The sequence below is a fragment of the Megalopta genalis genome, chromosome 2 (genome assembly GCF_051020955.1).
Source record: "Megalopta genalis isolate 19385.01 chromosome 2, iyMegGena1_principal, whole genome shotgun sequence".
NCBI lineage: Eukaryota > Metazoa > Arthropoda > Insecta > Hymenoptera > Halictidae > Megalopta > Megalopta genalis.
The window spans coordinates 3164086-3179780 of record NC_135014.1 but is presented as its reverse complement, the minus strand read 5'-3'; the positions used below and the strand labels follow the sequence as shown (position 1 = coordinate 3179780).

At 39.7% G+C, this 15695-nt stretch overlaps 2 protein-coding genes across 12 annotated transcripts in view; one reads left to right on the top strand and one right to left on the bottom strand.

Annotated features, from left to right (window-relative positions):
• Nucleotides 1-16: 16 nt before the first annotated feature.
• LOC117217739 (proteasome inhibitor PI31 subunit-like) lies at nt 17-2279 on the top strand. Of its 8 annotated transcripts, XM_076528697.1 has the most exons (6): nt 53-253; nt 523-672; nt 758-987; nt 1066-1176; nt 1346-1486; nt 1555-2279. In XM_076528697.1, exons 1-4 carry the CDS (start codon nt 107-109, stop codon nt 1070-1072), a joined length of 534 nt encoding a protein of 177 aa, XP_076384812.1. In that variant the 5' UTR covers nt 53-106; the 3' UTR covers nt 1073-1176; nt 1346-1486; nt 1555-2279. The 8 variants fall into 8 exon arrangements, with proteins under 8 accessions (XP_076384813.1, XP_076384810.1, XP_076384809.1 ...); XM_076528695.1 differs by lacking the exon at nt 1066-1176 and having other exon boundaries at nt 51-253; nt 758-1051; XM_076528694.1 differs by having other exon boundaries at nt 52-253; nt 758-1176.
• LOC117217738 (PRL-1 phosphatase) overlaps nt 1712-15695 on the bottom strand; it is a 95779-nt gene continuing 81795 nt past the window's right edge. For 2 of the 4 annotated variants that reach the window (XM_076528699.1, XM_033465559.2), the window contains exons 2-6: nt 6121-6462; nt 5566-6048; nt 5352-5483; nt 5106-5272; nt 1712-5023 (exon numbers count right to left, since the gene is read on the bottom strand). In XM_076528699.1, coding sequence (XP_076384814.1) covers nt 4912-5023; nt 5106-5272; nt 5352-5483; nt 5566-5682 — 528 coding nt within the window. In that variant the 5' untranslated portion in view covers nt 5683-6048; nt 6121-6462 and the 3' untranslated portion in view covers nt 1712-4911. Of the gene's footprint in view, nt 5024-5105; nt 5273-5351; nt 5484-5565; nt 6049-6120; nt 6463-6856; nt 7002-10152; nt 10384-15695 lie in introns of those variants that run through there. The other 2 variants (XM_033465560.2, XM_033465561.2) reach the window with 2 other exon arrangements.

The following is a 15695-nucleotide window of genomic DNA, read 5'->3' as shown; positions in this document are numbered from 1 at the left end:
ACCAAATCATTGAATCTGGTTCCGGAAACTGAATCACCATTCAGATGTCGGTCCGTCGGTGGCATGAATTGTAAAGTTTGAAACACGCCTGTCATTCACGGAGAAAATGGTTGATGTCAACTCTACGTTTGGCTTTGAAGTTTTTCAGTCGTTATACGACAGCCAGGTATCGAAAAAAGAGGATGTCCTAATTTTATTCGTTCATTGGTATTTTATAAAAAATTCGTTCAGGTGTATCGGCTTAGGCGATTCAGTAAGTAAATAAAAAGTGTTAGTATGGTACATCACGCAATACCGGCATCATAATTAGTACGCAATCAACACATTCGATTGACAAATAATGTGATAATACCTAACCTATAAAGAATTTGTATTTATTTTCGTATGACAAATCCCGTAAACTATACAAAAAAATTGTAATTTTATACAACATAGTAACGATCTCATATTAATTAAATGAATTTATAATAAATTAATCATATAGTGTTTTGTTATTCTAAAATACTTGTTTTTTTTTTTTAGAAAGCATATAATGAAACTGAAAAAGGATCAGAATTACTTCCAGCAGAATGGAGCAAAGAATCTTATTATGCTTTACGTTACGTAAAGGATAAAAAGTTATATATACTGCATGGCATAAAGTCTGATGAAGATTTACTTCTAAATTTATTGGTAATGTAAAAGAATGCTGTGCAAAAGCTATTTTGTTATGTAACAGACTCTATACAACAAGATCATAATTCTTTTTATTTTACAGAGAACCGGAGACCAAAGAGTATCCAATATTCAATTTGAAATTAATCAAACTGTAACAGATCTTCGTGGACCATTGGAATCTCTAATACCTTCATACCAAACTGTTATACAAGTTATTCAAACCGATCTGCTGAATCCAATAATGTCTGATAATGCTGCAAATACAACAGCTAATACTTCTACTCAAACATCAACAGAGAGCAGAGATAGTAATATAGTGATTCCATTAAGGCAAGGACTGCCAATACGAGCACGACCAGGATAATATTGAGTTGTATCGAATGGATAAATAACAGTACATCTTTGCAGAATTTGAATAACAATGATTGAATTTTGGCCGACATAATTGGACATTTTGAAATCTTGAACAGCTATTTCCAAATGCAGAAACCAATTCTTCATAGAATTCAAAGAATCAAAGTTAGTCTTCGCGTCTAGCAAGTATAATCGATCCTGTGAGTACGCTTGGTATAATTGCTATCATTCTCCCCTTTTCACTTTCTGTGATTCATTAATTTTGCATAATATGTCTCAACATTTTTTTTTTATCTATTTCAATTAATATTAGTAGTTATTTAAATTCTTATAGCGCTCCGCATGCAGGAAATATAGGTGAAAGAGACCTAAATCCTCTAGCTCGTGAAGGCGGTGGTATGATCTTCGATCCATTTCCTTTACGCGACGGTTTAGCGGGCAGACCAGGCTTAGGAGTTCCAGGGAGGCTACCACCGTAAGTTAACGTATACTAATTTTTCTGAATTATATATTTTCTAATTATTACATATTACCACACTGTAGGGGCGCGGTTCCACCTTACGCTAGATTTGATCCCTTTGGACCTCCACGTTTTCGCGATCCAGATGCTGAGTATTTACGAAGGGAAGGAGAAAGATATTTCTCTTCTAAGAAGTTAAACAAATAAGAAGCAATGTTGTGTATACAAAAAATGGATTAGTTATGTAGAAATCTTTTTTTATTCCGGCAACACATCAGATATATAAGTGGACGTTGCTTCTTCACAAAACGACTTCCATTCTTTTTTATTTCATTACTGACGTTTTACAATATAACAAAATTCATTCAATTTAATCAATATGCCATTAATACAGCGATAGGTAGGAAATTACATTAACAAATTAAATATATAATAATAGTAATTTGTGTTTAAATTGCTCTAACTCGTTAAATTTCTTTCTTTTCTTTTTTTTTTCTTAATCAATTTGATAGGAGACTGTGTTTCCCTTTTATCATTTTTTCGTTTTATTTTATTTTTTTTATTACGTCGGCTCAAAATAGAGGATTTTTTGCTACCTAAATCGTTCTTGCTCGCGGTATTCATATGAGTTAATAGCTTGTTTTCCTTTAAACGTAAAGTACAAAACATCGTACGAAAACGATCACCGCAATTGCCATTATAAAAGAATGGCAATTAAACCTATAATATTTCATACATTGTGTTTGTAATAGATCTTATATTTTTTTCTGTTAAAAATCAAATAAAATTCGACGGTATTTCGATTCAATTCTTCGAGTAGATAAATTTTTACTTCCCTTTCCCCGATACAACATGTAAACATGTTCAGATTAGAACGCATTTTTACATACAATTTTAAACGAGATCTACGAATGCTCATTGATTAAAATTCAAAGATGCAGGGTCCAGACGAAGCGCAATTGTTTCCAATTTCCTTTAAGTTCGTTTTTGATTCGCAAAAAATGTATCACAGATAAAAAATGTTCACTCGGAACACATAGTTACACCGGGTGTAGTAGCAATGTACACGTTCCTTGAAGAAGTGAATCGACGCGTGCGAAAGAAAAAGAAATAAGTTCCGAATTGAACGATAATGAAAAGAAAAACAAAGATTCGTTGATAACATTTTTCCCCCCCTCCATGAATGCTACAAGTGTAAAGTAAATATACCGATGATATCTAACTTTTTTTTTTAAATGGGCTAAGAAAATAGAAGGGAAAACACATTACTGATCAATGATAACCGTAATAGTTAACAGTATTTGAATTGAACTAAGGAAAAACAAAAGAAAGAATCGAACGGTAAAAAGTTATTCGATTTCGGATCTAAGGCTCGATAATTTTACTTTTTTTACGAATGTCCCTCGTCCCATCCTCTGGTAAAAAATATTGCAGTTTTTTTTTTTGTTTAAATATTACAAAAAAGGAGCTGTACCAGGTTTCGAATTTCATTTCGAGTCTGCGATCACGGTGAATGTACTCTTGGTTTACTGTGAAAAATTATGCATGAATAATACGTTGACTAATTTAAGTTCGTTCGCAGAGTTTCGTAGAAAAAGTGTCATTTGGAATATCCTTACATACTAATCATCCATGGAAAACGAAAGAAAACAACACTCTTGTACACAGTATCGGCTAAACCCGAGAAACGGAAAAACACAATTCACGTATTCACGGTAATATACATGCGGAAAACGTACATTCACGTCAAATCGGCAGACACATGAAATGATGCAAGTATTACAATTCATTATTTTAGGAGCGAATTTTCTTTTTTTTTCTCTCTCTCTCTCTCATTCTTCTTCTATCTTTTGAACACAGTTTAGTGTGGCGTACAGCATCACCGACAATTTTACCAAAATCGCTGGAAATAGAATCACGGAGACGCTTCACACAAAACGCGTATGCAGCTTCTAAAATTTATCGAATAAAAGTGGATGTTTAAAAGAATTTTGGTGAAATTGCCGTTAAGCTACGATAAAAGTGATATATAACTCTGGAGTTGTAATTAGTTCATTTTGCTTCGCAATATTCGTTACTGAAGTTTTAACGTAGATTCCAAGTCCAATAAGAGTTAAGAACAATACCCATCAATTCGGCATGCCACTGGAAATGCAACACTATGTTTCTCCCTCTCGTTTTACCTCTATAAATAAAAAAAAAAAAAGGAAAAAAGAATCTAGCCATTAGCGTTCGTTTCTTTAAATTATCGAATATACCTTTACGAAATTTTTCTTTATTTTATATTCAATTTTTATACAAATTTCACGCTTTTCGTTTTATAATTGTGATAAGTGTCTCAAAATATATGCTGCACTTCAATACTAGTCGCTCATGCATCATATTCAGGTTAAACACCAATTTTATGTTACCCGTCAAAAACAAAGAACAATGTCCACAGAATATTTGCATTATCGTGTGCACACCAGTTAATAAATCGGATCGAATACATTTACAAATTAAAGTGAATAGATTGTTATATCAATCACATTCCCTCGAATAAAAATAATATATCACTATTGTACAAACCACACTTTGTTGAGTGTTGTATGATACATACTCCTTCAATAAATATGATTTATCTCATTATTTGTAAAAAAAAGGCTTGTGTACAGATCTTGTCTTTTTATTTGTTCTGGTTTTAAAAATTGTTCTCGATAAGACACTTAAATATTTCCTGTATTCAACCGTTCTGGAAAAACGTAAGTTTTCATTGCACTAATTTCTCTAAAAAGCTACGTTTTACAACAGCTGGATACAATAGTATCAAAGGAACCATTTTTACAAGAAATGATGAAAATTTAATGCGTTTTCGTTTTCTCTCAATAATCCCTAACATATTTCGTATAAATAACGCATCAACTAATATTCATAAAATGATTGGTAACATATTGAATATTATAATTTTCTAGGACCAAGTAAATGCAGGCTTCGAAAATTTGTTGTACGTAACAGCCTTGAACGAGGCACCGAGTATGATGTACAATGCATAAGTTGATCCAGTTTTTTTAATATACAGGTAATCAGATCCATTCGAATTCGCTACTAACTTTATCAAGCACGAAAGGCTTCTTCTTCCTGATCTACACACACACACAGCATTTTATCTTAATTTAGTATCAAAAATAAATACAAAAACTTTCGTAAATGAAAAGTGACAAATCATTCCAAGTAGTTCTGCTTCTCTCTTAAATCGATTACTGATCCTGATAATGAATTTGATGGTGTGAAATATGATTTTTCAAATTGTTCAAGAAGTAATTTGGTTGCATTTCCATTGATAAGCCTTTCAGAACAGAGTCGGTACAGTATGTCTCTTGTTACCAGGCATGAAAACCTATACAATTAGGTATACCAATCAGTATGAATTAGTAACTTTTTTTCAAAGAAATCGTTTTAATCTATTGGACGCAGCAGGAGTTCTTTTGTCCATTTTTGAGCTTCAGCCGAGATTTGGGACGATATTTTTCAAGATAGGCCAGCTGCTTTGCGTTGATGGCACCTCGTCTTTTCCTAAACAAACACACACAGATTAAGATGTCTCCCTTGCATTATGTACCAGTAGAATACTTGTAAACAATGAATCTTCACTCACTCTCTGATTAATGCAACTGCATCTTCATACTTTAGTCCCAGTTCAATCAGAGCAAGTGCTACTAACACTGGTGCTCTGCCAAGTCCCGCAACGCAATGTACTGCTACACATGCGTCTGGGGACTCGCGGAACCGATTCTTCAGCAATTCGAACCATTCATCGACGACCTGAAATTTAGATTCACTTGTAAGCACATAGACTGACATATGAAACATGGTTTCAGAAAGTTGCAAGGTTTATATTTACTTCGTTAGGTGGAAATGTGCCATCATCGAAAACCAAGTCTATGACATTAATCCCTTCTCCTCTAAGTTCCTCGATCTTGTATGTTGGTTCGCAGACCCTCACTACTTCTTTCACATTGTGCTTCTTCAGTTCCTATCAAAACAACACAGACTCGTTAGCGCCAATCTATACGATTCCTTGATGTTTATTAAGAGGCGAATAAATATAAACTTACTTGGATGAATGTATGAATGGTCTGATCATTGGGCCGATCAGTGATGAGGAACTTCATGTTTTTGTATTCGATTTCGGCGGGCGCCGGCCTGATGTCCTTCACCCTCATGTTGCTCATTTCCTCCTGGACAACAACTGGTATACTCCTGACTCCTTTTTTTGTATTGTTCTAACTCTTTTTAATGATTTTGTACGACACGGTTTCTTTTTGTATTTGTAATGTGCCACACTATACGAAGCAACAAAGATCGGATTTGACAACTTAGCCCATAGATGTCAGTCTTATCGAGTTGTTTCTCATTTAACTAATTGAATACTTTGTTATTTTTTTACAGAGGACAGAACAGTGGGTTCACATGTAGACCTCGAGAAGGGTTGTTGGGGTGCGAATTTCGCTGAAAAAGTGAGGGCTACGTTACATTAGGCGTTGTTGATATGCGATTGATTCCCACTTGGGATCCTTGACTATGATTCGGAAGATTATCTGGAACAAAATTTCATCGTATAAGCTTTCGTCGATAAGATCCAGAAGATCCATGATATTATCGGCACTCACCTATTTGGCACTGGGTGCGCCTGGATCAGGTGCGCTCAGTAACTACGATGCTTGCATTTAATAATGTAAATTAATAATTGATTCTATTTAATTTCTCTATGCCTTGCGTGATGACTAACTGATGATTTTCGGACTTTGAGGCAATGATCCCAATAATATCCAATTTGTTTCTTTTTTTTTTGTTTTTGCCTGATTAAAGATAATTCCTCCTTGCTTCCCCTTTAACAATACCTAGCAGGTTCTAGGATGGTTGGGCGCGTCTCTCTATTTGTGTTGAGCCTGGCAGTATTCTGCACTATCCAGCTGAAACTCCATGTATGTGAGGATGCACTCACCAGGAAACTGTAACAGAAACAAAAGTATAGTTAGTTAATTGCAGAAACGTCTGCCCCGTTTGTGATAAACACACGTTCCGCATTCTAATCATTCAGCAATTTGCATTTCTACGCCCATGCTTCTCGCACAAAGCGACCCGCCGCCGCTTCTACTGTCTAAGCACAAAAGAAAGGTTAAGTCGGTACCCATGAAACATTTTACCGAACATACTACAGAAATATAAATAAGAAGTTGCAGCGTATAGCTGTGTATCTATTTTCGGACATTCTCGGATATTTCTGTTCTGTTTGTACCAGCGGAACAATCGGTTTATTGTGCATCGTCCACACGTGCCAAATGTGATGTTGCGCCAATTTCCTAGAATCAAATTTTCTCCACCGAGCAAACAATATTTCGTTACCTGCGAAATTTCGAACGACTGCGCCAATACGCTTCCGCGACAATTCATTACGAACACAGCACGCACAAAGTTCTGCTCGCCGAGAAAAAACGATTCGTCCGACCACGCAAATAGCTGCGGACCTGCGTTGTCATAATGACATTAGTCGACATCTCGAGGCTCGACTACAATCGATTGCAGCTAAACCTCTCTACACACACCCTCGCATGCACACACGTACACACACGTGCACACGGCATAGACATCATTGCGAAATGTTCTAGAAAATCCTAGTAATCTATTTCGCAATCATCGGCCGATCAATTGGTTAATAAAACGCAATTCAATAAATACATACACTTTCGCAGATCCTAAGAACGAGAGTTCAAGCGAACTATGCGCGAGCCAAGACAAACATTATGTCTGTCTACAATAACAATTCTTATAGACAGTTTAGAGTCTATCTATATTTTCTATGAAATCAGAAGATCCGATATTTAACAGACCATCGATTTAAAATCCGTTCGTTCTCGAAACCGCCGAATTTCAAATTGCCGCGCAAAATTGACCGTCGTCGATAAACATAATATATTTATTTTATACGAGTATAAATGAAATCATTGTTCTCTGCACGAACAACATGATCATTTCTGATTCTAAAATCATTGTGCATTCCTCTCGCGAGTGTTTTGTCAAAAATCGATACGCGTTTTTTTTTAAAGTGGCATCAAGCTTGTTCGAACGTACGTAAAAGCGTTTCGTCGGATCGATCAGATCGTTTAATACCCGTCGAAGGTAAAACGAAAGAAAAACAAAAGGTTCGCGCGACGAGCACCGCGCGACAAGGCGTCTTTTAAATTTATCGGTGGCGCTAGTCGCGCGCGCGCGTGATCGGTTCCCGACTGGGATATTCGAATGATTTCGCCCAGCGTCAAACAAAGACGAGTTCTCTCTCCCTTTGCTTTTTGGCACGGCGGCTTTTGTGCCGATGCCAAACGAAACAGACAGTCTCGAACGTGCGCGTCTCGAACAAGAGCTTCCGTCATTTAATGCATCTGCATAGAGGGACCTGGAATGCTCGTAAATAGAAATGTCTAGGTCAACATTCAGGGAACGTATTGCGGTTCTCGTAAAACGAAAAGAAAAAGAAATAGTAACGAGAACTCGGAACACGGCAGACGAGAAGATAATTGGCGCCGATTGAAATGCTGTCTTTGCTGTTGCATCTTTCAGCGTCAATTTTCACCTTACAGATGTCGCTGCTCTAATTCAATGCTGAGATATGTCTAAATAATGATGTTTGAAGAAAAAGGCGTTTAAAGTTTTATTTTCCTATAATAATTTGCTTCCCGAAAATAATGAAATAAAATAAAATAAAGTAAAATAAAATGGAATAAAATGAAATAAAGTAAAATAAAGTAAAATAAAATAAAATAAAGTAAAATAAAGTAAAATAAAGTAAAATAAAATAAAATGAAATAAAGTAAAATAAAATGGAATAAAATAAACTAAAATAAAATGAAATAAAGTAAAATAAAGTAAAATAAAATAAACTAAAATGAAATAAAATAAACTAAAATGAAATAAAATAAACTAAACTAAAATAAAATATACAAATATAAATAAATATAATAAAAATATATATATTTCTAAATCACGATTTTTTGAAAATGTGTCAGTACTGAATTAGAACAGCTATGTGTCGTTTTACGTCGAAACAATGTAATTTTACTATCTCTGGACGGAAGCATAAACAAAACGTTAAACGTTAGAGGCTAGTGGGGCCCAAGCAGTGGATACTTCGTAGCAAATGCGGAGGATCTAACCGGCGGAAGAGATTCTTTTTTATTGAATCATAACATTCGGAGCCGTGTCAGGGTCACCCCATCTCCACCACGATCCGGCATACTGCCATGCTATCCCGGTTATCCTCTTTTTGGTATACACTTTAGAGTGACCAAACACATCTCGTAGTTTCCGTGGGTCTCAGGCACCGTGCCTAAAACCGTCCGTCAAGGTTCAATTCCGCCCGCTAATTGGAATAGTTTCCGTCGAAATTAATAAGATCGCAAGTTATTATTTCGACGGCATTGCAGACGGCTGCGGCAGAGCATCGCGGGCGCGGGGTTGCAATACGCCTGCAATGACGAAACTTTGGGATAAAATTCCTCCTAGACACACGGCTTACCATCCGGAATCCACGAACAATGACACCTAAGTAGGTTGCGAATTATCTGGCGTATTCTGTTTGCCCATCGAATTCGACTCGACAATCGCTCGACTTAGCCGCTTCTCGCGGTGCTAAGCGAGTGTATCTGCACGGTGGAGTGCGATTATAGACTCATCCCTAAAGTTCGTGCTTGCACCAATCAGATTTCGCGCAGGTACACCACCACTACATACATGGCAATGCCACGACAAGCTTGTGCCGACGAATTCGTGGAAAATAAATGTTCTCGCTTCGGTTAAATTTCATCGTTTAACAACTGTGCATAATAAAAATCCATTGCATTCGATATTACCATAATTCAATCAATGATTTAGAGTTTTGCTCAAAACCGCCCGAGGTCTAAAATACCTAACGTCACCCCCGTTAGTGGTAAGGTTTTAAGAAGTGGAGGAATTAGCTGCTAATAGCTGCGATCAATATAAAGTAAATCTAATATATGTAGTAATCTAATATTATAATAATTACTAATATATAATATACTATTATAATGATTACTAATATAATAATATACTAATATACTGATTACTAATATAATAATATAATATATAATATACTAATATAATGATTACTAATTTAATAATATAATATAATAATATATTAATATACTGTGTGATTACTTATATAATATATTATATATAATATAATAATATAAATTAATAATATATATCTAATCTAATCTAATCTAATATTATATATATAGTAATATAGTAATCTAATATATGTATAAATAGACAAATTAGCTGCTATTAGCAATTCTCCATTTCCCCTTTCATTTCTCGCGTTTCCTCGCGCTGTATTTCCTCGTGATCGCTCGCCAAAAATTTACCGAAGCTGCGGCAGAAAATTTCGCCGATCGGCCGACGACGTCCACGAAAATAGTTGTTCCGTTTCACCGCGGGTCGCTCGAAATCTGTCCCGTTTTTACAAAGCTAACGCGGAGAAGCGAGAAGAGACATCGGCAGCGATTATCGCGACACGACGTTAAACCCGATTCGCCTCTCTCGACAGGCTCGCTCGAAATCTGCATTATTTCTCGAGGAAACTTCGAGGCCCGAAGGGACATCGGGACCGACCTAGCGATCTTTACCTCATCAAACTGTCGCAGGCGATTCAAAGGGCTCCCCTGTTCCTCGCCGACGAGAACTAATGCACGGGTTACAGACAGAGGCTTCGGTAAAATCTGCGCTGTGCGATATCGCTACACGTTCGGCAAAGACCGTTGTCAGCTGCTCGCGGCGGCCCACTTTTAATTTCCGCTCGTTCCGAGAGCGACCGAGCAACGCCGGTTTGAGCGGGTTGTTGCTGTCTTCCGGCCCGCGATTGAAAATTAGCCCGACTGACGGGCGGCCGCGGTCCGGTCCTCTTTACGGTACGTGTCCGCGAATTCGCAACGCACATCGAATCGCAAATATAGTTGTCGATAGTTCGCGGGGGGGAGACGAATAGCGCGGCGGCGGCGTCGTTCCGTCAGGGCGTCGTCGAGACGATTTACGAAATCTCTTTTTACGTAACCTCGCCACCGCCACCCCCGCCGCCGCCACCACCGTCGACGGCGACGCCGACGCTGCGCACCGAATGCGACTTTAGGCGCATCACGAGAGATTGGATGACGGACAGGTAAAAGCGAGAGAGAGCTCGGACGAGAGGAACGCTCGAATCGACGTACCGGAATAAACAGAATAATTGGCAGCGACAGGGGGGCGCGTGCACGCGCGCGAAACGGTTCGCGCGAGCGTAAATCCGCGTCGCGCACTTCTCAAGGTCAAATCGATCTCGACAATCCCATCTTCCATCGATTATTCGAGTCCCGCGAACCCTTCCGACGCACGAGGCTCCTCCGACCCGCACCCTTCCCTCGCCCTCGCCGCGTCGACCAGCCGGAACTTTCTTTCTCTCTGCGATGCTAAACGAAGTATACCAAATTATCGAATGCTCGGCCAACGAATCGGTTTCGGCCGTTCGAACGGGGACACGACCCTTTCCGCGCCGAATACACAATGAGCCCTCCTCCTCCCTCGTCCACCGCGGGAGCGTTTAACGAAGCCACTTGGCCGAGAGGGTGCGGGCGAAACTGTTCCAAAGTTCCGCGGGTTTCGAGTCGCGAGGATTTAATGAAACCTTCGGACGAAACCGGGCTCTCCGTCGTCATTCTGGCCGGTCGTTAAGCGAAATCTCTGGACGATCGGCCGCTGGTTTTTCGGACGGTCGTTTCACCGGGTCGACGTACACGCGGTGGTCGGTTTTTCCGTAGAAAAAGCGGGGAGAAATGTATGACAATTGAAATTGTATATTTAAGAGCTGTGGCGTTTCATTTTATATTACTGGTGCGTGTGTTTGGGTTTTTGTTGGGATAGAACGATGAAAATGAAGTGCAGCGTTTCGGTTGTTTGCGGAGGAATTTTTAAAAAATACTGTTTTTGTTTTCGATTCGATCGTATTGAACGTTCTCTCCGTTTTCATGTTGTGGATGTACATGGTGTTCCAAAATTATGGTACTTCCGGGAAGTGATGGGTTCCTGAGGTGATTCGAAGCAACTTTTTCCTTTATAACAATTTTCTCCGAGGCTTCGTTTACGAGTTATCGATGAAAAACGCTGACCAATGAGAAGCGAGCGCAGCTGAAGCGCGCGGCGGCCGAGCCAACGAGCGCGCGAACCCCAGTCCCGTTTTATTGGCTCGGCCGCCTAGCGCCAAGCGAGCTTGCCTCCCATTGGTCACTGTTTTTCGTTAATAACTCGTAAACGAAGCCTCGTAGAACATTTTCGCTGAGGACAAAGTTACTTCAAATGACCTCAGGAACCCGTTATTTCCCGGAAATACTATAATTTTGCGACAAAATTATATGTATATTGTTCGATTGTTTCTTTGAGAAATTATTTCGATTTTTTGATCGTTCTTATCCTCGTACTCGATACGAACGGGTCGGACGCGAGCAAAAGTCTGCACGTATAATCCAGAAAAGTTAATTTATAATTATTCTCGTTGAAATATTGATAAACCAATAGCACACGTATCGACTACCAGTGAATGAATTATGCATTACGAATTTTGCAGACGTTGCAAAATTGACGAACATCGATGCGTCCAGTTTGTAGAATCGTAAACATAGAAACCGGTCTCTAACTTCGCGATCATTTGTCTTTTATGATCGCTGCGTGGGAGATCGCCGTGCAAAATAAGAGATTATCCGCCGTTCCTGAAGAAGAGAGGAGGAATGATGAGACTCGCTTCCGCAGGAAGAAAGAACGCGGAATATAAAATGGACGATCGGGGAGGGAAAAATAGTTCAGAATTTTCTCGTCGGACGGCCGATTCGGCGGATTAACTTGTAGCGAAACGAGAAAAACCTGGCACTGCGGCTGCGGCTGCGGCTGCGGCTGCGGCCGCTACGAGTTTCACTTCTCTCGGATCGCGATACCCGACCGTAAAAAGATGAACGCTCGTACTCGTTTTCACTGAGCGGTACGTATTCCGCGGTGAAGTAGGTTTCTAGGTTGATTCCAGTGAATCTTTTTTCCGTCGACCCTCTCCTGCACCGAAGGTGCTAACGGTAAAATCCTGATGATCCTATAGCTTTTCCTTCATCGGTGCTCGTCCGCTCGCGCGCGCGTTCGTTCTTTGTTTTTACGAGACGCCGCAGTCTCGCGCCGGTCGGGCACACGATTGTCTCCGAATGATGGATTACGGACCGAAAACGCTTTACAGGATTTTCTGGCCCGGCTTCGCCGCCATTAAAACGTTTATTCGGTCACGTGTCCGTCTGGTCGGTCTTACTGACTGCACTGAATAAAATGGTCTAGCGCTGTTCTCGTGTTCAGAATAAGAATAAGAATGAGATTGAAAATGAGAATGAGAAATGAGAGAATTAAAACAGATTATAAAATATATCATCAATTTATTAACCAGTTAGCTGTGTTTGACGAGTATACTCGTCACGGAGAAGTGACAGTATTTTCTGTCACGACAAGTATACTCGTTAATTTATTAATCAGTTGGCTGTGTTTGACGAATATACTCGTCAGGCAGAAGTGACAGTATTTTGTGTCACGACGAGTATATTCGTCATAGAGAAGTGACAGTATTTTCTGTCACGACGAGTATACTCGTTAATTTATTAATCAGTTGGCTGTGTTTGACGAATATACTCGTCAGGCAGAAGTGACAGTATTTTGTGTCACGACGAGTATATTCGTCATAGAGAAGTGACAGTATTTTCTGTCACGACGAGTATATTCGTCATAGAGAAGTGACAGTATTTTCTGTCACGACGAGTATACTCGTCAATTTATTAATCAGTTAGCTGTGTTTGACGAGTACACTCGTCATGAGGTGGCACTATTTTCTGTCACGACGAGTATACTCGTTAATTTATTAATCAGTTGGCTGTGTTTAACGAATATACTCGTCAGGAAGAAGTGACAGTATTTTGTGTCACGACGAGTATATTCGTCATAGAGAAGTGACAGAATTTTCTGTCACGACGAGTATACTCGTCAATTTATTAATCAGTTAGCTGTGTTTGACGAGTATACTCGTCATGAGGTGCACTATTTTCTGTCACGACGAGTATACTCGTCATGAGGTGGCACTATTTTCTGTCACGACGAGTATACTCGTCACGGAGAAGTGGCAGTATTTTCTGTCACGACGAGTATACTTTATAAAACTGTTAATTTTATAAAATAAAATCGCCTTTTTCATCCGATATTTCAACAGCGACGCTTTCTCTGTGTTCGACGAGTATATTCGTCGTCGCCACAGCTAACTGGTTAACATCGTTCAAAGAAGAAATACGTTTCTATTTCATTCCCGTCTCTTACAATCGAGTTGAACGATTTTCATTTTGCATAAAGATCCGCAATCTACTTGTATAAAAATCTCAGAATAAATGTAAACGAAGACAGGCGTGAAACAAAAATTGTCGCATTCTCTAGCACAGGAAAATTATAAAAACAAAACGAAAAAGTGCTGATCAACGCAACCGTGAGAGAAATCGTACCGCGAAGGATTAGAAGAAATACTTTTCCTCCTTTAAACGAAAAGTAAAATATCTTCTCGATGACTTCCGACGTTCGTATACAACGTGATAAATGAAAAATCCCGACCATTAAACGAACGACACAGCTGCATGCGCGTTCGAACATCGATTTATCCGAGTTTGTTGGTCTACGGAGCCACGGAAAAGATGGGAAAAATATTTTTACAGCGGGGTGGCGGCGCGCGAATGAGGGGGCAGGCAGGGGGGGATCCGAGCTGGCAAGGAGCGAAATGTAAATTCTTGTCCATTCTCTTTTTATCGGCGCCGGTGCATCCAGCGCGCCGGGAAAAAGTTTAATCCCGACGCGGGCGCGCAGAACCGCTAAGCTGATTGCGAGCGTTGGATCGTGAATCAACTGCACCGGCGCAACGGTTGACTCATATTAACTGAAACTTATGCAATTTCCGTGTCGCACAAAACGGAACGCATCCAGCCGATTGGTAATTGGCGAGGAATGCGCGAATGAAAATTACGACGTGCTTCGGCGGCGGCGCGTAATCTTGGGGCGCGAGGAGGACAGGCGGGCGATCCGCGCGCGGAATTGTTGTGATCTTTCGAGGGCGACGTGCATTTATCGAACGCGACGCGTTGATTTATTGCGCCGGCCGCGGCGAAGTAGCCGGCTGCGATTTATCGAAGCGCGTCCACGAGTTCGCGTTGATGGGAAAAGATTTTAACGAGTGTAGATCGTTTTTTGCGCCGTCGCTCGGCAAGTTTCCCGGAAACTCGGCTTATTTCGCGGATCTTTACACGTCTATGATAGCTCGTGCATCGAGATTGGATCGCTAATTCATTGCGAGAACGAGAGACGGGTCGATACCTGATTTTTAAATTCGCGACAATCGAATCCGAAATTCTGCGAGGACTCGAAACCCGAACGATCATTCTCTTCTTTTTTTTTTTAAGGAATATCTATTTTGTCAGGCACCGAACTCTAGGCAAATTCTTCTCAGAAAATTGAACTGTTTATTCAATGTAATTAGATGAAAATTAATAGTAGTTTTAATTTAATTTTTTCTCGTTCCAAACGATTATAATGGATTGGTGAAATCGTGCCAAATTAACATGTGTGTGTGTCCAAAGTCTAAACACAAACTCCATTGGATTATTATCAATTAGACAAAATAAATAAATTCTTATCGGCGCAATGTTCCCGTAAATTGTTCGTACAAATTATTATTTAACTCGGCTTCGGGATTTTCGTATCACAAAAACGGCACGAAGGTTCGAGTTTCGAGAACTCGAAATTTCTCGAGTTTCGAGGTGCTTCGAGAAGTCGATATTTCGAATCTATCTATAGTAATATGTATTATAGTAATGTCTATAGTAATATCTACAGGGTGTCCCCCCCCCCAAAAATGTGTCGCAATCCGAAAGTGGGGAATTCCTGAGGTCATTTGAAGCAACTTTTTCCTTAGCGAAAATGCAATCCGCGGCTTCGTTTACGAGTTATTAACGAAAAACGGTGACCAATCAGAGACGAGATCATTTAGCGCGGGACGGCCGAGCCAATGAACGGAACTGGGCCCCGTGCGCTCGTTGGCTGGGCCGCCGCGCGCCAGCCGAGCTCATCTCTTATTGGTCAGTGTTTT